Here is a 24,656-nt window from a genome sequence, read left to right as displayed (position 1 = left end):
TCATTTGCATGTAAAGGATACTAATAACATTAGCCCTGTGGAGCCTACGCCTGTTGCGCTACACTCAGGGTTTAGCTTCCCAGAGTTCTCCACAGAGACGGTGCCTAGGGCAGTTAGCCAACTTAAATCTGCAGCTCTTTCTGACTGCGTTTCTCTGGGGGTACTCAAGGAGATCATGCCTGGCATGATCTCTTGGGTCACTAGCGCTGTTAATTTCTCCCGTCAGTCGGGCTCCACTACTGGGGAGTTTACTACGGTCATTCCTCCTCTTAAAAAAACATCACTGATTCTTCAGTGTTGGCTAATTTTCGTCCCAGCTCTCTTCTTCCACGTTTCGTGAAATTGCTTGAATCCCTGGTTTCACCTCTTTTCTTCGTTTCTGGAAAATCCATCTTTTCTTGACCCCTTTCAGTGTAGATTCCGGCCTGGGCATGGTACGGAGAGCGTGCTTGTGATGTTATGGATGATTTGGCTATGCTGGTTTATCAGGGTGGAGTGGTAGCCCTGATATTGTTGGATCTTTCTGTGGCATTCGATTCTGTTGACCACTCTATGCTGTCCCACCTGGCTCTAGCTGGCCTCTCTGGTACTGTCCTGGCCTGGCGTACCCTTACTGACTGAAAGGAGCCAACCGCTTTCTCTCCTTCCTTTTCAGTCTTCTCACTGGCTTTTTTGTGGTGTTCCACAAGGTTCCGCCTTGCCCCCGTTGCTTTTTAGCATCTATGTTCAGCCTTTCGTTGGTCTCATCCGCTCTTGCGGCTTCCGGTGCTATTCCTATGCAGACGACACCCAGATCTTGGTCTGTTTAGATCTTGATCATTCTGAGGTGTTGTCGGGCTTGTGTAAGGGCCTGATCACCAGGAAGGGCTGGATGGGCAACAACAGTTGATGGACAACAACGTGCTTGACACTTCCTCCCCTATGGTTCTCACATTAGCCCAGTGCTCCGCTCGCTCCATTGGCTCTGGTGACAAAAAGGATTCAATTTAAATCTCTTTGTTCAGTCCACTGGGCATACTATCCCCTGGGGCGGACTTTCTTTAAGACAAGTTCTTGCCCTACACTACGGGAGGTACTCTTTGTTCTGGGAGTGCCGGTCTAGTGGTGGTTCCTAAATGTCTTGCTAGGGTTGGCGTTCGTGCCTTTTACTATCTCGGCCGGCAAACTCTGGAACAATCTTCCCACTGGTTTTAGGGGCATTGAAAACCATCTTTAGTTCCAGAGCTCCTTAAAAGCATTGTTATACGAGGCTATGAGTGTTGGGTCGTTCTGTCCTAGCGCCAATATGCCCCTTGGGGTGAACATGAGCGGTACAAATTTGGTTAACATAACCAAGTGAAGCAATAACAAAATAAATACTGAACAAGAGTGTGGAAGCCCCTCTCTGAGGATGAACATGGTTTAAATAACCTGTTCTATGGAATTTCTTCAACTCAGGAGGGTTTACAACCATGTTGTAGTTCACTGCACTCATCAAAAAGGAGAAATATTAATTTGCATATAAATCTGGTCACGCCCACACCATCAGTAAACCCAGACACTGAGGACGCCCAACAAGGCCAAAAAACTCGAGGTGAAGAGGAGCCTCTCTGAGGAGCAGTGAGCAAAAAACTGATACAGTAGTAATTCAGCCTATCTTATTATCACAATGAGTTAGGCCTGAGAGTTCAATTCATAGCTATATATGAGGAAAAGCTGGGTGCAGGGCTTGACCCGAAGCATGTTTATGTCACCAAGCCGAACAGTGTTGGTGAATTTGACAGGGGGAAGAGCCAAGTGGTTAGCAAAGGAAGGAATACTGTTTGGGGAGCTCTGGACAAGGAATGTGGGGCAGTCATTGTTGCTGTAAAGGCACTAAACAATTTTACCAAAATGAGGTATATAGCTATCGGATGCTGGATATCTAAGAATATGACAACAATGCTGCTGCAGGATGTCTTCCGGTTTTTATATACTAGGTGTATAGGCTGGAAAAAAAACAAAGTTATCGTATTACGGTCTTTGGAGTGCCACGTTTCTGCGAGTCAGAGTAGACCAAAGTTTTCTGAAGTGTTTATGTCTGCTTCATTAGCAGGTTACGTCACAGAAGATATGTTTAGGCGCAGCCATTTTGGATGAGGTGGTCAATAGGGTGACGGACCTGGTATGTGGGCAATGTGTTGGGAGGTAGTCATGAAGAAAACTATAATGTAGAGTTATGGAAAGTTTGGCCAGAAGCAGAAATGGGGATTTAGCTCTCTGCAGCATTTCAGACAAATGTAGGTTTATCAGGTGAAGTAGGTGCAGGCATTTGCATTGTCATGCGGTATGCTGTAATAAAAAACTATGATTGAAGATTTTACTGCATGTATTCCATACTTTGTTTTCAGTATTCTCATTTTAGTATTTTCCATTTTTAGAATTGCAGATTCAGTAATCAAATTAACAAGTTTCAATCCAAATTTTCAAACCCTTTTGAGGGAAAACGCGTGTGGGTGCTGCTGAAAGTTTTCACCATTACATGTTTTCGGTGTTTTAACTATTTTTGTTAAATATTTTCCATTTGCAAGATCTAGTTTCACACTTCTATTACAAATTACTATCTGGGTGCAATCAGAATCTGTAGAATGTAGTGTTTCCTAAAGTGTTATGCACCTCAAACATGCAGTTAACAGTAAATGTCGCTGCAGTAGATGAGGAAACACAGCAGTAATATAATTTTCTCTACAGACTCCAAAAACAGAAGATCCAGAAAAATCATATTCAAGGTAATTGATGAAAGGCAAGGATCTCAATGATGAACAACGTAGTCCCTTTTGCAAACAACCATGGACTTAAATGGTTTAATCTCTGACGTAGAGAAATAGCAGGAAAGATGAAAGCCATAGATATACCAGAAGAGAGATGGTCGCCAATAATCTGTGTAATCTCCACCTCTTAAACTACCTGGATGCCACTATATGCCATGGCTCTCCAGCAGCTCTCTCGCACTTTTGAGGGAAGTCATTGCTTCCCTCAGAAACTCACCCTCAACTATTGCACCCTAATCTCTTGGTGGCACTCAGGAAGCAGTTCACCTTGGTCATCTGGGGCAGGGTGTAGTTGCTTCACAATCCCGGGATGTTGATCCCAGGACTGTGAAGCAGTTGAACATGAGCAGTAAGCCTCTCTTGTCCCCAAGGATGGACAAAATGAACACAATGTTTTTTCGGTCTGTCCAGGATCAGGCTTTTTCCTGTTGGTTGCAATAGATAACTTGTCAGACAAACCTCTCATATTGAAAGGCCCAGATGGATCTACACGACTGAGAGGAAACCTGAGGACTAATAGGCTATGGCATCAATCACATCAAATACATTAATTAGAAGATCACTTGTTAGAACAATGACATGACATGACAGGAATTATATTACAGCCATGATTACATGCAAAAAAAAGTAAGTGCATAAAAGTATACATACTTTGGAATGAGGGAAAGCTGACCAATGCTCGAATGATGCCATACTGCATGTGCCAAAGCTAGGGTGTAGCTACAGCTCATTTCAGAGTAAGCTTGGTGGCAAGCTGTGAAATCAAACAGTTGGAAAGGATATCCAACCCATTCCGTCTCCGATGTCAGACTGGGGCTGTTGATAACACTCACAATCCGTTCATGAAGAACTATCCAGTAAGGCTCCTAGCAGAAGCAAGCAGAAAAATAACATTAAATGAATTTCTTTAGACAGAATTGATAGTTTCATTTTCCAAAATCTATGCACTTTTGAGAAGAGTTTTATTATTAGACGAATTCAACATACAAAATAACAAAACATACCTCAAGACAATTTCAGCTGACAATTCACAACATACAAAGGAGACCATTATTCTCCTTCAGGAATAAATAGTGACAAGGGCAGTAGCTTTTACTTGTGTGAGGGTGTACGAGTAAGAGTCGGACACAAGGGTGGCATGTTGAAAATACTTTCAGAACTAACAAAAACAAGGGGGTGGAGGGTTGGAGGAAATACTAACGAGCCCTACCTCTAAGAGGAGTGTCCCAGCCTCAACAAAACTAGCTAAAGAAACTGTCTACGTCAGAATGCCCAAAGTAAAGTTCACCATTCTGTGTCCAAATCCTAACCTATCTCTCACATGCTAAACTCAACATAAGGATAAAAGGGGAAGTGTCTCTGGCTGCTGGCTAGCAGCCCAGCCATGTAGTTCAAAACAAAAGTTCCACAAGACTAAAGGGGTTGATTCCATTTCCTTCAAGTCTTTCCACTTTATCCAAGATTGTCTCTGGGTCTTGAATGGTCAGGATAAGTCTTTATCTTTACTTAGCAGGCCTCACTCTCATCCCTGCTAAAAGGAAGAATGGCCTAGAAACCTTTTTCCAAGCTGTCTTGCGGGTCCCAGGCACTTTCCTCAGTACCCCCTCCGAGGTCCACTCTCCTGCCAAGTAGGGTACTCAACATTCTCGTTCACACAGATTTCTCTCTCGGATTTCACTTACACCGACAGTCTTGTTTTACTCTCCTGCCAAGGTCTCTTTGTGTCACTTGTACTTGTAAGCTTTGTATTCTTCTGAACTATTTGGGGTGTATGGCCCCCACGATGGGTCCCAGACCCCTTTCGATTGGTTGTTCTCATAGTTCTCACTCTCAGATTTCTCTTCACCCCACAGCCTTGGTTTACTCTCCTGCCAAGGTCTGCGAGTACCACTTGTATATGCAAAGTTTGTATTCCTCTTTTATTAATGTTGGGGTTCGTTTCCCCAGCATGGGTCCCAGACCCCCTTCATTGGTTACTCTCTCAGTTCTCTTTGTTTGATCTTTCTTCAAGCCACAGACTTGGTTTACACCCCTGCCAAGGTTTGTGAGTATCATCTGTATATGCAAAGTTCGTATTCCCCTTTATTACTGGTCGCAGTATGCCTTCTTGATATGGGTCCCATACCCTCTTCACTATGTCCCTATGCCCAGGTGTGTGTTCCTTCTGTTCTCTGTTTCGAGACTCAAGTACTCTCTGGGTCTCCCCCAACCATGGGACTAGCAACCCTTGTACTTGTAGGGCCTTGGTAGTCACCATCTGGCTGTTGGCGGGTCTCCCAGGAGCTTCTGTGGCTTCTCTGGTTCACCAGGATCATTCTCGGTCTTCCGAACATCTCCCCTGCAGTTCAGCAGGCATTTCCTTTCAATCCAGCAGGTACGGTCACCGGTGGGTACGTTTCCTCTTCTCCTGTCTGCCATTAGCGTTGCGGGCCTTCCGGAATTGCGTCTCTACCTCAGACACCATCTGTCTCTGCTTTGCTGTCCTGCATGTATCTGGGCACTCTTTCGGCTCCTGCTGAGCCGACAAGGAAGACCGCATCATTCTCCTCCCTAAGTGATCGTCATTACTCACAGCCTCTTCCTCGGCCCAGTATTTCTTGGTGGACACATACTGCAAAAACACATGTGGAAATTTAGTAGTATAGAAATTGAGGGATTTTGAGTTAAGGAGGGAGGGTCAAAGGGACACTGCGTTTTCCTGCCATAGTCAGTACTCTCAATGGGGTCCTCCGCCCCTTTAGATTCTTCAGTTGAGTACCACACTATCGGGTAGCGCCTGGCCTCATGGAAAGGGGCTTCCCCCATCTGAAGCAGTGACAATATCTCAGAATTCGTCACATTTGCCAAAATAGTTAACACTGTGTGCGTGTTGAGTATGCTAATCTCTGGATGACCAACACCAGCTCAAACTGAATCCTGACAAGACAGATCATATTCTGTTGGGATCATTTGTCCTTCTCACTTTCCCTTTGGTCTTAAACCCTCGCCAGATGCCCCGAAACAAGCCCAACGTGTAAAATGTCTGGGTGCCATTATGGATCAATGCTCAAATCAAGCTCCTTTTTATCTACTACATGCTCACAAAGGCATCCATCAATACCTAGAATACCTCCTTCCGGACATGATTTTGCTGGGCCTTTCTTGATCGGAATAGGCCAACGGCTTGTACCATGGCCTACTTTCATAGTGCATAACATGACCACACAGAGTACAAAACATGCGGGCCAGACTAATCCATAATCTTCATGCACAAGACCAAATAGCTGTGCCTTAGGCACACTTCATTGGCCGATCAACCCTTACCGAGGGATTTTAACAGAATCCTGCATCTCACTAAGCGTTTAGGCCACTGGGTGGCTGGAATTCCTTCAACAGAAATGTTTCCAGTACCAACCAAAGGAACCTTTGATATCCAACAAATTATGTGCTCAACCGGTCAAATAAAAACAGGGAGGTACATTGAGCCACAACATCCGCTGCCACTTGATGTTATGAAAGATGCCGAGAGCATGGCTGTTTCCAAAAGGCAGAGTAACAAGCACTAAGACCTCACAGCTAGGTGTATTCTTAAAACCACAAAATTCAAAGCAGACAATTAAGAGATATGAGTCTTGTCAAAATGTCACATGAAGCAAGTCTCCGCTCCTCCCTGGACTGAATAGAGTAGTGGCCCCTTGCAAACCCTTCCAAGGTCTCAGAAACATCAACCCTATTGGTTGCAATGACAACTAAACTAGATGACGCGTAACTGGGTAAAAGGTGGTGGACTGGCACCATGGTAGGAAGCAGAATCCTCTCAGGAAAGATTCCAAAACATAGAATCCACTAGTTTCTCAAACCAATTTAAGAAATGTAATGTTGGTGGCTACATCTCCCAGAGTGCATTGCTCCCTCAGACGAAAAACCAAGATTGGATCGGGGATTTCTCAAACTGGATCAGGTAAAGGGATAGATATGCAGGGACCCAAAACATCCTGGTAAGCCACCAGAGAAAGAAACTGAACATGCAACCAGGGGTTGCATCTTGCCGGGAGCACTGAACACAAATTTGATGGTACTGGGAAGTCCACCAACAAGAATAAACACTGTTGCGCAGCAGTCTGGCATCAGCGGCTACTGAATGGGAGCCTCTCAGCGGTGTCCAGGACATAGTCCCTGGGGTTGAGCCCGTGCAGAAGACAGCAGCAACCAGTTCAGGAGAACTACAACTGCTCAGGATTGAGGGCTGAAGGGATTGGCCTAGTAGAGCCATCTCCCCAAGTGACAGGTATGGGAGGTTTAAGGAACCACAATCCGTGGAGTGGCTGTGTTTTGGATCATGCCCTTAGAAAATGTACAATTTTTTTTTTAAAGCTTTATTTTTGGTGTCTTAGTCAACTACAAACAAGACAATCGCCCAAGTGGGTGTGTCGACATTGCGCCCCCGGGTTCTCCCCCTCCGTTCCCCAAACCCATCCGCAACTGTCACACGCAAAGGATATTGTCTCTTCGTTTAGTGTCTTTGTTCAAACCTCGACATCCGTGACGGTGTTGGTGTGAGCATTTCCTTGAGTGGATTGCTGAGTCCGTGTTGGTGAAGCAGAGCCGTCCGAGACAGAAAGTAGGTAAGCAACGTATGGTCCCCAAATGTCTGGGGGGGGGGGGGGGGGGGGGGGGCGTGCAGGGGTAGTGTTTTAAGGAACTCCGTCTCCACGTCTTGGCAGTAGAGTATATCTTTTAGCCAGTTTGCCAGGGTGGGGGCCGGAACCCGACTCCATGACATAGCGATTCTCCTGCGTGCTAGTACCAGCAGGACACTCGACAGTTTCCTCATTGCGGGCATCAGATGTCTCGTCATCCCGAATAGTGCCACTGTGGGAATGGGTGCTGGGTCTTCCCCTATTATTGCAGCTGTGGTCTGAAGGACTTGGGTCCAGAATTGGGCTATAGCGGGGCAGTCCCAGGCCAGATGGAGGAAGTCAGGCGCAGGGATGCCACATCTCTCACAAGACGGCATCGATTCTGGGCGTTGTACGCAGTTTTTGGCCAGAGTGTAGTATGTTTGGTGGAGGGAATTGAAGTGGATTTGTTTAAAGCGTGTGTTTAATGCAATGTTTTTGGTCTGGCGGAGGATGTATGTCCAGTCGTCTGGCATTGTGGCCTGTAGGGATTTTTCCCATCTTGTTTTCGTGCGTGCACTTGTAGGCACAGTGTCTGCCAAGAGGGATTTATAAATCATCGAAACTAGGCTGCCTTCGCCTTGTGCCTGAAACACATTATGTAGTAGCTGCCATGTGGGTGATTGTTGTGGGAACATAGAGAGATGCGCCTGGAGAGTGTAGCGGAGCCTAAAGTATATAAATGTGTCTAGGGATGTGTCACTTCCCTTTTCTATAGCCTGCTGGGGTGCTATGAAGATACCTCCGGTGAACGAGTCTCCCAGTGTGCATATATGCAGTTTGTCAGCCCATTGGTGAAAGGCTTTTTCTGCAGTTAGGGGCATCCCAGGTATAAACTTAACTGGTAGAAGAGGGGAGAATCTGATGTGAATGTCGCATTTCTGAGCTATTCTTTTCCAGATCGCATAGGTGGATAGGACTACGTTCAGTGTAGTGTGGGGCACTGGAAGGGGACCAATGATGATTGCTCGCAGTAGGTTGGGGGACACCAGGACTCGTTCTATTTGGACATGTGGTCTCATGATGTGTGTGGCGTACCAATAACTGAGAAACTGCACCTGGGCTGCCCAATAGTACCGTTCTAGATCGGGGAGAGCTAGTCCATCCTTGGACACCGGTAGGATGAGCGTTGTGTAAGCCACTCTTGCTGGTTTGCCTGACCACAATAATTCCAGAATTAGACTCCTGGCTCTTTCAGGAAGGATTGTGGTAGTAGGAGGGGTATGCTAGCGAACAGGTAGAGGAATTTGGGGAGAGTTACCATCTTGACTAACAAGACCCTCCCCCAGAGAGTTGGTGGAAGAGATTTCCATCTATACACTCTCTCCTGTAGTGATACCATCACTTTCTCATAGTTGTCTCGGAATATGTCTTGATGGTTTTGAGACATCAAGATCCCCAGATAGCGTACGTGGGTGCTCTCCCATCTGAACCCGTATTCATTCACAAATTTTCTGGTGCTCGATGTTAAGGGAAATATGACCGATTTAGTGCGATTACTCTTTAGGCCAGATACGGTGCCAAATTGAATTACTTTGCGCATGATTGGTTTCAGATTTTCGTTTGGGTCCTGGACGAAGAGCACCACGTCGTCGGCATAGAGCGAGATTACTAGCTTGTAGGGTCCGAGGGAAAGACCTCTCTGGAGTTGTCGGGTGCGTAGTCCTGATGCTAGGGTTCCACCACCTATGCGAATATTAGGGCTGACAGAGGGCGGCCCTGCCTGGTCCTGGGTTGTAAATCGATATGGGCAGATTTTGTTTTACCTAGGATGATGGAAGATTGAGGTCTGTTATATAGCAAGTAGACTAGCTTGATAAAATAATTTCCTAGACCCATTTGTCTGAGTACTACAAAGAGAAAGGGCCACTCGACAGTCGAAGGCCTTTTCTGCGTCGAGAAAAACCGCGATCGCTTGATGGGAAGGGTTAAGTGCTTCCATGGCCCTAAATAATCTCCTAATGCCAAATGTTGTGTTACGACCGGGGACAAAACCCACCTGGTCAGCAAGTACCAAACAGGGCATCAGAGGTAGCAACCTATTGGTGAGGATTTTTGCAAGAATCTTGTTATCGAGGTTGATTAATGAGATTGGTCTGTATGAGGCACAGTCATCGGGTGGTTTGCCTGTTTTATGTAAAAGGATCACATTGGCCTCGCGAAGGGTCGGTGGAAGTACCTCGGCTTTTAGCACCTCTTCGTACATGTGCAAAAGGAGAGGTGCTAGTATGGCTGCAAAGGTTTTGTAAAATTCGCCCGTTAGACCATCGGGACCAGGGGCTTTGGTATTGGGTAGACTTTTGATAGCTTGTAGAATTTCTTCTATTGTAATGGGTTCGTTTAGGGGTCCTCTGAGCGCACCCTCCACCCAATAGAGCTCAGTATCATTCAGGTAACGCTGTATAGTCTCAGGGTCTGTGCTGTGTTTGGAGCTATATAGTTCTTGGTAGTAGCTGCAAAATTAATTAACAATTTCTTCTTCTGTGTGGACTAGTGTGACTTGTGTGGTATGTATTCTTTCTACCAGGGTGGGTTTTCTGTCTGCAGCTATCAGACGGGCTAAAAGTGCCCGAGGCTTTTGACCCTCTCCATATTGGCGAATCTGGTGCCTGCGTCCCAGGAATTTCAGCTCTGGTTCTGCGGTAGCTCTAAATTTTAGAAGTTCTTCCTTGAGCTCTGCCTGGGCTCGTGAGTCGCCCGAGGTAGAGCATATGAGTTCCAGTTTCTTCAGACAGTCCTCACTGGTATCCAATTCACTCCTGATCATCTTCAGTATTCCGTTCTCTTTTACTATGCACACTTCTCTGATGTAGCCGTTTAGTGTTTCCCAGAGTGTCCCTAATGATGTAACTGTGTCTTGATTGATTTCCAGGAACGTTGTAATTACATCCCGCAGCTCTGTTGCAATCACCTGGTCGATCAGCAATCCTGATTTAAAACGCCAGTGGGTTGTGCTATGTCTGATGTTTGAGAGATTAATTTGAGCGTGATCGCAGTGTGGTCGGAGAAGGTTTTAGGAAGGATTTGGCATGCTCCCCATTGGAACAGGCATTGAGTGCAGACCAGTAATAGTCGATTCAGGATCTGGTGTTGTGAACTGGAGAATGAAAGGTGTATTTTCGTACATCCCAGTTGCTGTGTCTCCACACATCCACTAGGTCGTAGGCTCCACGGATGTCCTGGATTTGTAGGCTAGCTTTGGATGGCAGAGCAGTTGAGCCTTGCAACTTATCTTTATAGGGGTCTAAAGGTGTATTCAGGCCGCCTCCCCATATGATCGTGGCAGATCTCGTCCACTCGAGATGCGCAAATACCCAGTCAAAGTTTTTCGCCCAGTCTATGTTGGGGGCATATGAGTTCACAAAGACAACTTCTTTCCCTGCGAGCATTCCCAGCACCAGGAGTGCTCTGCCCTCAGAGTCTTTCTCTGATTTTATCAGGCTGAAATTGGATTTTTTGTCTATATGGACTGCAACCCCTCTTGCATATGACAAATACGAAGAAAACTACCTGTGACAGCCCTAATTTGCGGGCCCAGCGACGCTCAGTTTTGGGGAGGAGGTGTGTTTCTTGTATCAAAGCCACATCAACTTTGTGCCTCTTTAGGTATTGTAGGATTCTCCGGGTTTTGGACGGGAGGCTACCACCTCTAATGTTCCATGTAGCTACCTTGAACTTGGCATGTTGTGTTCCTGTTCAGGACCATCTTTTCGTGGTCTGGTCTGCGATTGTTGGTTGAGGTGTTAGAGCAATATGAGAAGAGTGATTGCTTCTTGCGTGGTGGTGCGACGAGGAGACAAGACTCGTGAAGATTGGGGGGTGTGGTGGTGGGGGGGCGAGGCCCTGGCGGGCGCGTTCCCATAACAGTTCAAACAAGCCCTCCTTACGCAGGCAACCCCCAACTTGCCCATTCTTGTAACCCTTCCTATACTTAGTAAGATTAACTGTGCTGAGCCCGCGGCGACCAGTGTCCTCCCAAGACTGGAGGCTCCCATGACATTAAGGAATTGAAGATCTCTGGTGTTGGTGTCGGACCCCTTTGCGTTTGACCAGAGTATTTGTTTCGGCTTCACAGTGGGTTTCTTCTCGCACACATTCTCTGTAGGGGCCCTGGGTTGTTACTGGGGGGGGGGTCTGCATCCAATTTTATCTATGAAGGAATTAGCTTCTTCCGGTGAGTTCAATAATTGGACTCTCCCGTCATGTTGGACCCGTAATTTAGGGAAAGAGCATTGAGCAAGTCATTTGGTTGTCTTGTAGGCGGCATTTGACGCCTGCGAAGGATCTCCTTTGCGTATGGATGGCAGGGGAGATGTCTGGGTAGAATTGGATGTTGTCGCCGTCGAATTGGAGTTCTCGCTCGTCTCTAGCGAGCCGCAGGATCGTGTTGCGGTCTTTGTAATTTAACAATTTAGCAATGATTGGACGCGGAGCACCTGGAATGGGTCTGGTGGTAAGGGATTCTGTGGGCTCTCTCCACGACGAACATTTGTGATAGTGTTGCTACCCCAAAAAGTTATTTGCATATTTTTTCCACATGGTCTTTCATTTTCATCTGGAGCTGCTGTTCCCTGACCCCGACCAGTCTGATATTATTTCAGCGGGAACGGCCTTCGAGGTCTTCATTCTTGGCAGTGACCACTTTCATCTGTCCTTCCAGTGTTGTTACTCTCGCTGTAAGTGATGCCAAGTTGTCATCAAGGTCAGAGACTCTTTGTTCCACTGCATCTAGCCTGTCTCCGTGCTTGTCCAGTCGGTGCTGTAGTTGGTCGACCTTGGAGGACAGTGCATCTAGTTTACAATCGAGGTTGCCTATTCCAGCTTTCAGGTTTAGAAGGATTTCTCGTATATCCATAGATTGGGGGAGTTCATCTTCTTCGATTGTGCCTCCCAGTGGAGATTCTGGTAGGATATTGGGTTTCAGAGTTTTTGTGGAGGTTTCAGGGTCGAAATTCAATTTCGAGCCTGAAACCTGGGGGGCGTGGTTTGTTGCAACTCATTGAGTTTTTGGTCTGCGAGCCGCTTCGATTTGTGCGCTGCTTTCCCACCCCGCCGGGTCCTACCTTCTGTGCAGTTGCTGCATTGTTCCTTATCCCTCAGGTGCGGGCGATGGGGGCTGTGGACCTCGGATCGGTTGGTTCCCTCTGCCGCTCTAGCTGTCTGTTGTGGTGCAGCTGGTCTTGGTCTGCTTCGCCAGGACGTGCCGCTGGTGGGCGGGCCTCCTCCGCACTCCAACACGCTGTCTCACAGCTCGAGGCACCATTTGAGTCCTCCTCTCACTCTGCTTCTGCCGGTCAATAGCTTGGGAGTATGACGGACGTCTTTGGTGTCTCTCGGGTTTGCTCCATCACGAAGGGAGCAGGTTGTCTCTGTCAGGGATTGCGTCCTCTCTGGAATCCCTGTCGAAGCAGTAGACTCTTGTGAAGGTGTGCGTGGACCTCCACATAGCAGCCCTGCAGATGTCCAGCAGGGGCACACTAGACAGGAACGCCGTCGTCGCAGCGATCGCTCTGGTGGAATGGACTCTTGGATGCTAGGCAGCGGTCCGTTTGCCAACCGGTGATAGTGCGTGATACAGCCGCAGAGCCAGGAGGAGATGGAAGCCTTGCACAAGGCCTTCCCATGGTTCACAGGACCAAAGTTCACAAATAGTTTAGACGCCTTCCGGAAACTCTTCATGTGTGCCACATAGTACTTCAGAGTACAGGCCACATCCAGCGAGTGTAAAGACCATTCAACCGGCGACAAAGGTTTCAGAAAGAACACACACAACACCAAAGGCTTGTTGAGGAGGAATTCCGACAGAACCTTTGGCATGAAGGAGGGGTGCGTCCGCAGCACCACCCTTGTGTCGTGAAAAGTCAGATAAGGCTGTTTGTAGAATTGGGGCTGGATCTCACCTACTCTCCTGGCAGAGGTGATGGCATGAGGAAAGGTGTTTTCCATGAGAGGAATCTGTGAGGGGCCTGATGCAAAGGCTCGAAGGCCCCCCCCCCCCATGAGCTTTGTCAGTACCACGTGGAGTTGCCACGCCGGGGCAGGAGCCTTCACCAGCGGGAACGATCGAAACAGTCCTTTGAGGAACTCCTTGATGAGACGGGTGAGGCCAAAGAGAAGACCGCCCTGCAGACCTGGTGTAGTGGGAGATAGACGCGTGCGCCAGCCCCGCCTTGGCCAAGGACAACAAGTACGGAACAATCTGCGGGGCTGTGACCCTCAGAGGATTGATGATCTGCGTCCGGCACCACGTCGCAAAACACTTCGACTTGTGCCCGTAGCACTTATGCGTCGACGACGCTCTGGCCCTGGCGTGGACCTACTTGTAGTCCGCCGGCAACTCGTACCCTCCGAACTCAAAGGCTGCAGGAGCCAAGCCTTCAAGGTTCAGCAACGCTGGGTCATGATGTAGGATTGCGCCTCCTACTCTGGCGAGCAGATCCGCGACCACTGGCTGCTTGACCGGGGGCGACATTGACAGGCTGAGAAGATCCGGGTACCAAATCTGCCTCGGCCATGCCGGGGTGACTAGGATCATCTTCCATCTGAACCGCTTGAGCTGATTGATGATTGGCAGCAGGAGAGGCAACAGAGGGACACATACAAGAACCGACCTTCCCACGGGAAGGAACACGAGTCCCCCATGCTCCTCGGCTGTTGGAATCTGCTGGCAAGTTTTTGGCATTTGGAATTCGTTTGTCGTCGAAAATAGATCGGTCTGGGGTCTGCCCCGTTTGAGAAAGAGGCGATCCACTTCATCCTGTCGAAGTTCCCACTCATGGCAGGAGCGCTGCTCCCTGCTGAGGGAATCAGCGATAGTGTTCTTGACTCCTGCCAGGTGAAAAGAAATGAGGAACATCTCTTGGGCGACGGCCCAGTGCCACAAGTCCTGCACATGTCTGGAGAGCGCTTGGGATCTGGTTCCCCCCTGCTTCCTGATGTAAAACATCATGGTGGTATAGTCCGTGAAGACCCTCGCCACTTGAGGGCTCAGAACACTGCCTGCAGCCCCAGGACATTGATGTGGAGATCCCTCTGCTATGGTAGCCACAGGCCTCTGGCATGGAGGCGTCCGGTGTGGGCTCCCCAGCCATCCAGGGAAGCGTACGCGGTGACCGTCTCCTGGTAAGGGGGTCTCAGGAAACCTGGCCCCATGCGCAGTTGGCACGCACGCCCAACCACCTTATCGCTCGACAGAACTCCTTGTCTAGGGCAAACTTGTCGCCGAAGCTTCCGGACACCTGGATCCACTGAGCATCCAGGAATTCCTTAAGGGGTCGCATCCACAACCTGCAGAACCAGATCAAGTAGATACACTACATCATGCCGAGCAGCGACTTAATGTTCTGCACCGTTGCGGTCTTCAGTGCCAACAGCTGTTGCACCTTGCCCAGCAGGGCAATTATCCTCTCCTTTGAGGGAGCCATGAGGCAGGAGACCGTGTTGAGCACGGCCCCCAGTAACAGCGCGTTCTGCAATGGCATCAAGCAGGACTTTGGACAGTTGACAGAGAACCAAAGATACGTCAGCAGCCAGACGGTCCTCTCTGTGTGTTCGACGGCTACTTCCCTTGACTTGGACCTGATGAGCCAGTCGTCGAGGTACGGGTACACATGTATCCCCTGTAGACGCAGATGGGCCGCCACTGGTGCCAGGCACTTCTTAAACACCCTGGGAACTGACTTCAGTCAGTAAGGGAGGGTCTTGAATTGGTACTGCCTTCCCTGTACTACAAAGCGCAGGAACTTCTGATGCTTCTTGTGTATGGGGATTGTGGAAGTATACGTCCTCCAGATCCAGCGACGTCAAGAAGTCTCCTTCCTCCAGTTGGCCGAACACGTGCTGCAATGTGACCATCCTGAATTTTTGGGACTTGGTGTTTGTTGAGACGGCACAGGTCTAGAATGGGCCCTTTAGCCCCCGGTGGTCTTGTTTACCAAAAAGTATCTAGAGTAGACTCCGGAGCCCCGGAGTCGCTTTGGAACCAGCTCTATCGCCCCTTTTCTTATCATGGCCCGTGCTTACTGCAGGAACGGAGGGATGTGCTGCTCCTGCCGGGCCACCGGAGTATGTCTGTGGGCAAAAACGTCTAGCACCCATCAGTCGGTGGAGATCTCCCACTCGCTGATGAAGCTCGCCAGCCGGCCTCCCACCGGTGTGCCTGGGTGGGGGCCCAACTTCCTGGCCGGTTCAATCTCGCTTCGGGCCTGTGTACCACCTTGGGAGCGACGACAATGTCGACCACCTCCACCAAAGGCCTTGACGGTACAAAGAGGATCTTTCAACGATCTGCCTGACTTCCTGCCAGAGGCACCAAAGGACGGCCGGTGTTGAAGAGTGCCCAAAGCACGGACCATCTCAGTGTCAGGTCTTGATGTGATCCAGCAGATATCTGGAGAATATTTCCCTCCATCTTGCCAGTCTATTTTTGAGTGTCTTCTGAGCTAAGGTGCTACAAGCGGCGCACGCATCCCACCTGTGATCGACACCCAGGCACTCCAGGCGTAGCGCAAGGGAGTCATATGCAGGGAAGGAGCGGATGCAGGAAGCGCAACTTGTGAACCATCCCACGCCCGAAATGCACCAGGGAAGGAGAGGAACCGGAGGCCGGTGAGGATGTTTTCAAAAGTCAAGGGAAGCTGCAGCGATGCAAAAAAGTGCGCAGAGCGATCGCTGGTAGGTCTATTCCCATCCGCGTGGACAAAGGGACTGAAGTGAGTCGCCACAGGGCATGGCTAGCAAACGTGGTCATGCCTGCAGCTGCATCCCCACCCCTGCGCGCTGTACTAAATTTAAAGGGCAAGCTCAATATTTTGCTACCAAAAGGTTCTGGTCCCATTCCTCTACTGTGGGATGCTCATACAGGATGGAGGAAAGGGGGCGGGACGTAGGAGTATACTTCTCTCTTTCAACGCCCATGCAGGTTTTTTTAATCCTCAAGTTGGCTGTGCAGGAAGAGCGGGAATAAACTAAGAACTGAGGCAAAGGGTGCAGTGCATGCAATTTATACCATCATTGACCTCACGTCCAGACACAGGAATGGTAACTGTTGAGGGACATCGACTCGATGCCACACAGCGTCCTCTTCTGTCGAATTTCCCCTCGACCCCCAGACCCCGAAACTGCAAAGCAAGTAATGGATATATCGAAGATGCATCCGTGGGAGAAACATCCAGTAGAAAGAACATTACTTTGAAATTAATGGTTCTATTGTAGAAAGGCTGGGAAGTGATCGTCTGTTGGTAATGGAGTTGTCCAGCGCTTTTATAGATATTGCTGATGATGCCACTCATGCGCATAATATATCATTGGGAGTCAATGGTCAATCTAGGAGCACAATTAATTGGGAACATTTGAACTTGGATGCAATGTCTCCTAGGACATAATCCACAATTTTGCCTTATTTAAAAGGTATTGTTTTCTGACTTGTCTTTGTCTAATGGAAAGAATATTAGCCTCTTGACAAAATTGTAAAAGCAATGTATTCTTTTGTTACCAAACCTATTACGCCGGTTGAAAAGTGTGCAGTTCAGTTGGTTTGATGCTAAATCTAAGTCAGCTAAACAATAATTATTGAAATGTTTCAAGCACCACGCTATTTTGGGTAACGATAATCTTAGACTGAAATATGGAAAAACAATTGCATTTCTTTTTAAAAAGGGGTATGCTGAGAGATGGAACAGTGTATTGGAAGCTGCTAATGACAATGACGGTATTAGATTTTTCAAATTACAGGCTCAGGGATCTAAGCAGAGTAACACATTAATATATGGGAGTATTCTCGAAAACACCTGGATCTTATATTTTGAAGGTGTTTATAAGGAGAGTAGGAGTAACGTAAATGATAGTGGTACTAATTATGGTTTGAATGGGCTAGGCATTCCCTCTTTGGAATTTACTGAAGCTCAAGTACATAAAGTAATTCATTCACTGAAAAGCCATAAAGCCTCCAAACCTGAAAAGATCCCTGTGGACATTTTCAAAATGAACCAACTGTTTGGGTCCCTTCTTTCCTTCCCCTATTTTATGTAATTTCAGCTTTGTCTCAGGTCTCTGAATCATGGATGCAAGCTGAAATTCTTCAAGTTTTTTTTAAAAGGGTGGTGAGAGCATGAAATTGTTGACACAGTATCTCTACTTGAAGCTGCAAGCAAGATATTTTCAAGGTTCTTTTAGGCCATCTCAATGCCCCATATTATTAATCATTTACAAGCAGGTCTGGCCTCAGTACAGCTGGCCAAGGCTTTAGGTTATTTTAAATTTTACATGAATATTTTCTATTGAAGATGAGTGTTTATGCATTATTTATCGAATTAAAAACAGCCTTTGATGCATTACTCGACCATATTTTCCCGTTTGTTGAATGCACTGGTCTATTTTGAAAAGGAGACCACTGTGAGATGAAGCTTGGGGGGCTTAGTTACATCTCTGTTTAAATTTCAAAAAGGGGTTTGCCAATGTTGTGTTTTGGCACCAACACCTTTTCAAATGTTTAAAAATGGTTTAATTGAGAAGTAAATCCCAATCCCTACTGATGCCCCAGTACGTACTTGGCTATGATAAAATTCCACTTTTTCTCTGTGCATGATGCTGTTTTATTGCCCCCAACACCGGACAGATGTGTAATTTTGTGGTAAATAGTGTCTTGTTATTAATCACACTAAAATCAATGTTTAGTTCTACCTCCACCAGAAAACCACTGAAAAATGCCATTGGTTTTTGATGAGTTGGTATTGAGCAGGTTCAATGTTATGATTCAGGGATTCGATTTATGAGCAGGCACAAGGAAAAGGTTATTTACCTGAAAGCCCTATTTTCCAGCAGGGGTATCCTTCATGGATTCACATGCTTATGAATATGCCCCATCAGGCTGGGAATCCTCAGTAATATTAAAGCAGTTTAGCTTTAAAGCCTAAAAAAAAACTTGTCACTTATACAGCCTATTGCTGTCACTTTGGGTCATACTGCCCCCACCAATGGAATTAGTCCTCCCAGCTCCATCCCTGGTGGCCATCTTCAGATTGGAAGCACATAAAATGTGGCATTATGAGACAAGAAGAGCCATAGAAGGGTTGGAGGGAGGGTTGCATGTGAATCTATGAAAGATACCCATGCTGGGGAACAGGAATTACAGGTAAGAATAGATTACACAGCAGTAAATATATCAGAACCAATGGGAAGCGGTACAGCTCTACATAAGCAATGGAACTTACCTCTGCAACACTCATCTCAGGTAAATAGGTTGTGCAGCACTGCTTGTCTGACACAGGACTCCTTCCCTGGAATCCCTGTAACGCAGTAGAATCTTGTGACGGTGTGGGTAGACCACCACGTAGCAGCCTTGCAGAGGAGATGTCGAGCAAGGGAACACCAGACAGGAACGCATAGTGGAAACCACGGCCCTGGTGAAATGTGCTTTAGATCTACCTGGCAGCGGCCTGTTTGCGAGCCGATGACCATGGGAAATACAGCCAGGTAGCCACCTGGAAATGGAAGCCTTTCGACAGGGCCTTCCCTGTATCAACAGGTCCAAATGCCACAAAAAGTTGTGAAGCCTTTTGAAAGTCCTTTGTGAGTTCAATACAGAATTTCAATGCACGGGCAACATCCAGTGAATGCAATGCCCTCTCAGCTATAGAGGTGGAAGAGCCAAAGAACAGGGGTAGGACCAGAGGTTAGTTGAGAGCAAAAGTTGACAGTATCTTTGGCATAAATGAGGGAAGAGTGTGCAGCACCACCGTGGATTGAGGGAACGTTAAACACCGCGGCTTGCAGCAGAGAGCTTGTAACACTCTGACACGTCTGCAGAAGTAATAGCCACTAGAAAGGCAGTCTTCCATGAAAGAAACTTCAGAGTAGCCCGGAACAGAGGCTGAAAGGGCAGACCCATTAATTTGGAGAGGACCACATTCAGTTCCCAAGCTGGGGCATGCGTCTTTACTGGAGAAATAGTCTGCCCGTTGTGCGAGTGAAAGGAGAGATAGCAGCCAGGTGGACTTTTATGGAAGCGTTTGCTAAGCCTGCCGTTGCTAATAATAGAAGAGATGGCAGAATCTGAGAAGGTTTGATTGAAAGTGGGTTGAGCTTTTGCTAATGATACCATATAGTAAAACGCTTCCACTTGTGCTTGTAGCATGATCGAGTGGATGGAGCGCAAACCTTTGCCAGGGTTACACGGCATTCCAAAGGCAATTCAAAATGTTCAAACTCTAGGGCTCCAGGAGGCAGGCTGTCAATTTGAGGGCCCCTGTGTCGTAGTGCAGCACAGATCCTCCTTCTCTGGAGAGCAGGTCTGGAAGAGGCGGCAGTCTAATGCAAGGTGCTACTGACAGATGAAGGTAGGAGTACCAAATTTAGTGTGGTCACCCCAAAGCAATGAAGATCATCTTGCATTGGATCTGTTTGAGTGTCTTGATTACTTGTAAAAGGTGGGGTATTGGAGGGTATTCGTAGATGAAAAAGCCCTCCCATGGAACGGAGAAGGCATTGCACAGACTCCTCCTTTGAGCATACCTGCTGGCAAACTGGGTGCTCTTTGAGCAGGCCTTTGCTGAGGATAGGTCTATGTGTGGCCAGCCCGATGTTCATCTGAAAGACAGAGAAACCGGGCTTGACAGAGTTCCTATTCGTGACATGATCGCAGTTCCCGATCTCCTTGAGAGAATTCACGATGGTGCTGTGGATCCCAGCCAGATGAAATGGAATGAGGAACATATTGTGTGGGATAGTCCAGTTCCACAGCCTTTGCGATTCTTTGGTGGGAATGGGAGAACAGTCTTTCCTTGCTTCCTGATGTAGAGCTAGGGGTTGTGTTGTCTGTGAAGATGTGAACCACCTTGCCTTGTAGCTGGGGTCTAAATGACTTGAGGGCCCAGAACACCGCTTGGAGCTCCAACACATTGATGTGAAGCAACTTGTCCTCCAGGTGCCAGTGGCCTCTGCAGTTGAATTTTCCTGTGTGCTGTAAGGAACTTATGGTGGCAAAAGTAAAGACAGACAAGTGATCGCAGTTCAAGGGCGTTTATTAAACAATGTATGCAGGGTGGAAAAAATGCCTAACCTAACCCTAAATCTAAGATGGGAGCAAGCGTCGACCATCAAATGAAAATAAGGCAGTCCTGGTGGTGTTGTGTCAAATAAAAAGGGTCTATACTAAGAAACCTATTGCCAAACTTTACAACTAATACAAAAAGGATGTGAGATGGTTTTCAAGAAAAGAAAGAAGTGTTCACAAATAATATGTCAGGATGCGGTAGCTTGGGTCTCCCTTCCCCCCATGTTTTGAGCACGGGGTAAGGTGGGATCTTGGAGCACACTACAGTCTTGAGCTTCCCCAGCCTGAGATGACAGTTCCACTTGCAGCTATCAGGTTTGTCGATGGCCAAGTCTCGCTTCTCTTGAATGTTTCTTGCCTTCGAGGGCCTGATGTTTTCAAATAACCAAAATGAAAGTTTGTTTCCACAGTTCACATTGGGTGATGGCTTCACCCCTGTGTCCCTCTCTTCCAGGACCCAACCCCTCTTTACTTTCAGCCACCCTCCTACGGGTTCACTATGGCTTGTCCTTTCACTTACAAATCTTAATGTCTTTTTAAATAGCTCCAGTGGACATCCCTCGGTCGGGTTCACCTTTGACAACACACTGTTTCTTGGGACTTTAGACTTTGCCCCCTCACTGTCAGCATCCCTCTTCCAGGTTCACTCTTGCCAACTTTACATTCACAATCACTTCCTTTGCTTTCTCACAGCTCTTAGGTCAAAGGCTTTCGACTGTACAGGGATTATGCTTGACCTCCTGTATGACCACTTTGACCTATCTTGGGGTCTCTCCTACGGCCTTGTGGGAAGTGCAGTTTCACTCAGACGGGGACTGACTAGAGTTCCTTGGAGCAGCACCCACATGGTGCAGGTCCTCTTTTGCAGCTGGTCTCCCCTTTACAATGTTAGTCTTTTAAGCTTTACTCACTAAGCCACTTTGCGACTTTCATTCACCAAAGCCCAGTTCTGATCGGCTTTCTCCTCGACTCACCGGCTGTGTTTAACCACTTGGCGTTCCTGTTAACTGGAATCAAGGCTGGTACCACGGAAGCGGGAGTCTTCCTCGTTCCGGTTTATCAGCGTCGATATGTTACATGTACCGTTGACATCTGCTGCAGCACACTTGGGCTATTGTCCTTGGTCTTGGTCTTAAGATTCCCTCAGCTGAGTTTTTGCAGGTCTGCGTTAAAAAGGGAGAGGTCATATCCCTCCTCATCAGCCTCTCAATATTGGCCGCCTTTCTCCTCCTTTTGAACTGCAGTGTCTGGAAAGCTGTATCGTCGTGCAGTCTGCCTTGATCGTACTGTGCTCTCTTGCTCCACCTTTTATCCATGTGGGGAAGGGAAAGGGCAGTCAGGTGTGTGTGATTCTAATCAATTGCCTGACTTTGCCCGACCCTTGTATTGGCACATTTCAGGGCAACAGCTCTGGTGTTAGTCCGTTCTCTTGTGGGTCGTGCAAAAGTGTTTGTGTCGGAAAAGGGGGCAGGGTAGTGGTTTTGAAGATCCTACGTGGTAGGATGGGGAAAAGGTGTTGAAAGAAGGGGGATACTGCGTCTCACCCGTTGGTGTCCCACTTCCACTCCCACTCCCCGAGGACCCCCATCCAGGTGATCCTCCCTTACTGGTCCACCTCCAGGAACTTGATCCAATAGCGATGGCTGTGTCCTGGCCACCTGGATGACAGATCCCTGGGCACTAGTTAGGGAGACATCTTCAGGTTTCTCACAGTGAACTCACCAACCTTCTAGGGAGGCATTGGTCATCACTGTGGCTTCATGCGCCGGTGGGTGAAACGGAGCGCCGTGTGTGAGGTGTTGTAAATGGCCCCACCAATGCAGAGTTTGGCAGAACCCCAGGTTGAGGTCGATTTTGTCGTTCCAGGAGCCTGACACCTGTTTCCACCAAACTTTAAGGAACTCCTGAAGAGGTCTCATATGCAACATGCAGTAAGGTGCTAGAGGAATGCAGGAAGACATCCCAGTAGCGACTTGATGGAGCAAACTTGACCTCTGAAGAGAGGATAGCTGCTGGACCTCGTGGAGAATGGCTTGGACTCTTCCCTCTGAGGGAGTCGCTAGACATTGCAGAGCGTCCAGCCATGAGCCGAAGAACAGAGCATTCTGAGACGGCAATATGCATGACTGGAAAGTTGATGGAGAATCCAAGAGAAGTCAGACATCAGATAGTCTCTTCGGTGTGCTGCAGGTCCAGCGGCTGTGAGGGGGCATGTATTAGCCAGTCCACTAGGTTGGGGTTATGTAAAGGCCTGCACGTCGGAGATGGGCAGCCATCGGAGCTAGCCATTTTGTGAAGACGCTTGCAGCTAATTTTAGGCCAAAGGGCAGAGCATTGATCTGCTAACACTTGCCGCGCACGACGAAACGAAGTAAGCATCTATGCTTGCAACGTATGGGGATGTGGAAGAGAGGAGAGGAAGTCTCCTTGCTCCAGCTGGTTGAGAACGTGTTGTAGCGCGACAATGCCTAACCTTTGCGATTATATCATCTTGTTGATTTTCAAGGTGTCTCCACCCACCAGATTCCTTTCTCACCAGAAACTATCTGGAGTACACTCCGGAGCCCTCGAGGTGCAATGACACAGCTTCTACAGCCCCCTTTTTTAACGGGGACCAAACTTCTTGTAAAATGAGGGGCAGATGTTGCTCCTTTTCGTTAATTGGGGGGAAAGGAATGGCATTTGCCCAGAAATTGGAGGGTGTGACCCTGTTGAACAATGTTGAGCACCCACTTGTCGGTGGAGATGTTGCGCCACTGATTGTTAGACTTTGCCAACTGGCCTCCCACTGTGGTGCTGAAGTCGGGGCCTGGGCCCGGGTGCTCGTCAGGTTAGCTTAGGAGTTAGTGCGTGTGAAGAGGACCTGCGTCGTCATTGTGTACCTCTGTACATTTACGACCACCCCCGTACGCCTCATGCAAGGTGGTGTGAGAAGGTTGGCGCTATATCTTGGCCGATAATCCCTGGAGTATCTGGAGGCTATGCCCTTCCCAGATAGAAAGGGCTCCCTCCACTGCTGCAGGGTGCCCAGGGAGTGGGAAGTGTCACTATCTGTCTTGATTGCCTGAAGGGTCTCATCAACCTTTTTACCAAAGAGGACTACTCCATCAAAGGGCATGTTTACAACATTAGAATGCACCTCTGGGCGGAAGTTGGTGGCCTTCAACCAGCCCCGTCGCCTCAGCATGGCCCCATTTGGCAGAAACCAGTGTCTGCTATTTCGAGAAATACGGTGATGGCATGATTAGACACACCCTCCCCTTCATGTTGCAAGGCAAAAGCCTCATCCTTTTTGACACTTGGCAGGACAACTAGGATGGGCCCACCTTAAACTAGAACTCACGGTATTATCTGGAAAGAACAGCAAAGGAATTGACGGCTTTGATAATGGTGGCAGCAGTGGTAATCATCTGTTTTCCAAAAGCATCTAGTTGCTTCCACTCCTTGCCGGAGGGTCACCATGCATGCAGAAGAAGGGTTGGCCTATCTCTTCCTTGCTGTAGCTGACACAACAGAGTCAAGGAATGGCTGACCACGAAGACACTTAGGCGCGGTATCCAGAAGTTTATAGTTCTTTGCTAGGCAATCCTTTTTAGGAGGAGCTGAGGATGTATTTTTCATGACCAGCAAACCATCCTCCCAGATGTCATCAAGAATAGGGATGGCCACAACCGATTTTCTGGAGGAATCGCGCCTTTGAAACAGGAAACCCTCTTTCGGGGAGGCTGAGGCAGCAGGATTACATCCTCACGTGAGGGCAACGCTGGAGTGCTCCTACTAGGGGCACCTTGAGGGGCCACATGAGGTAGCCGCTGGTGCAGTTTTGTCACTAAAGTCTGTAAAGGTGATAAGAGGTCCAATGACAGATCTCTGGGTACCGATGGTGTGTTCCCAAGGGAACTGTAGACCTAGAAGTGGGTGGAACAAGCTGTGGAAATGGTGGTAGCACTGGCTGACTAGGTGTTATGAAAGATTTCTGTTTTAGGCAACTGTCCCTCCATTTCTATGGACTCTAAAACTTTTTGCTTTTATTTTTGAATCAGTCCTGACCTTTTTCCAGTGAAGTGAAGCACTCAGGTTCACTCCATTGACATTTGCTCATTTGTCATGGGGAAACTCACTAGTCCTTCAGGCTGTCAGTACTGAGAAACTGTGTTT

At 48.0% G+C, this 24,656-nt stretch overlaps 1 protein-coding gene across 3 annotated transcripts in view; it reads right to left on the bottom strand.

Annotated features, from left to right (window-relative positions):
* MED23 (mediator complex subunit 23) overlaps positions 1-24,656 on the bottom strand; it is a 1,372,437-nt gene that overhangs the window by 91,961 nt on the left and 1,255,820 nt on the right. For all 3 annotated transcript variants that reach the window (XM_069606687.1, XM_069606688.1, XM_069606689.1), the window contains one exon: positions 3,441-3,655. In XM_069606687.1, the coding sequence (XP_069462788.1) occupies positions 3,441-3,655 (215 nt within the window). The remainder of the gene's footprint in view (positions 1-3,440; positions 3,656-24,656) is intronic.

The sequence above is a fragment of the Ambystoma mexicanum genome, chromosome 4p, assembly GCF_040938575.1.
Source record: "Ambystoma mexicanum isolate Mex_15411 chromosome 4p, UKY_AmexF1_1, whole genome shotgun sequence".
Taxonomy (NCBI): Eukaryota; Metazoa; Chordata; class Amphibia; order Caudata; family Ambystomatidae; genus Ambystoma; species Ambystoma mexicanum.
Note: the sequence above shows the minus strand (reverse complement) of the source record. Positions and strands in the feature narration are given on the sequence as shown.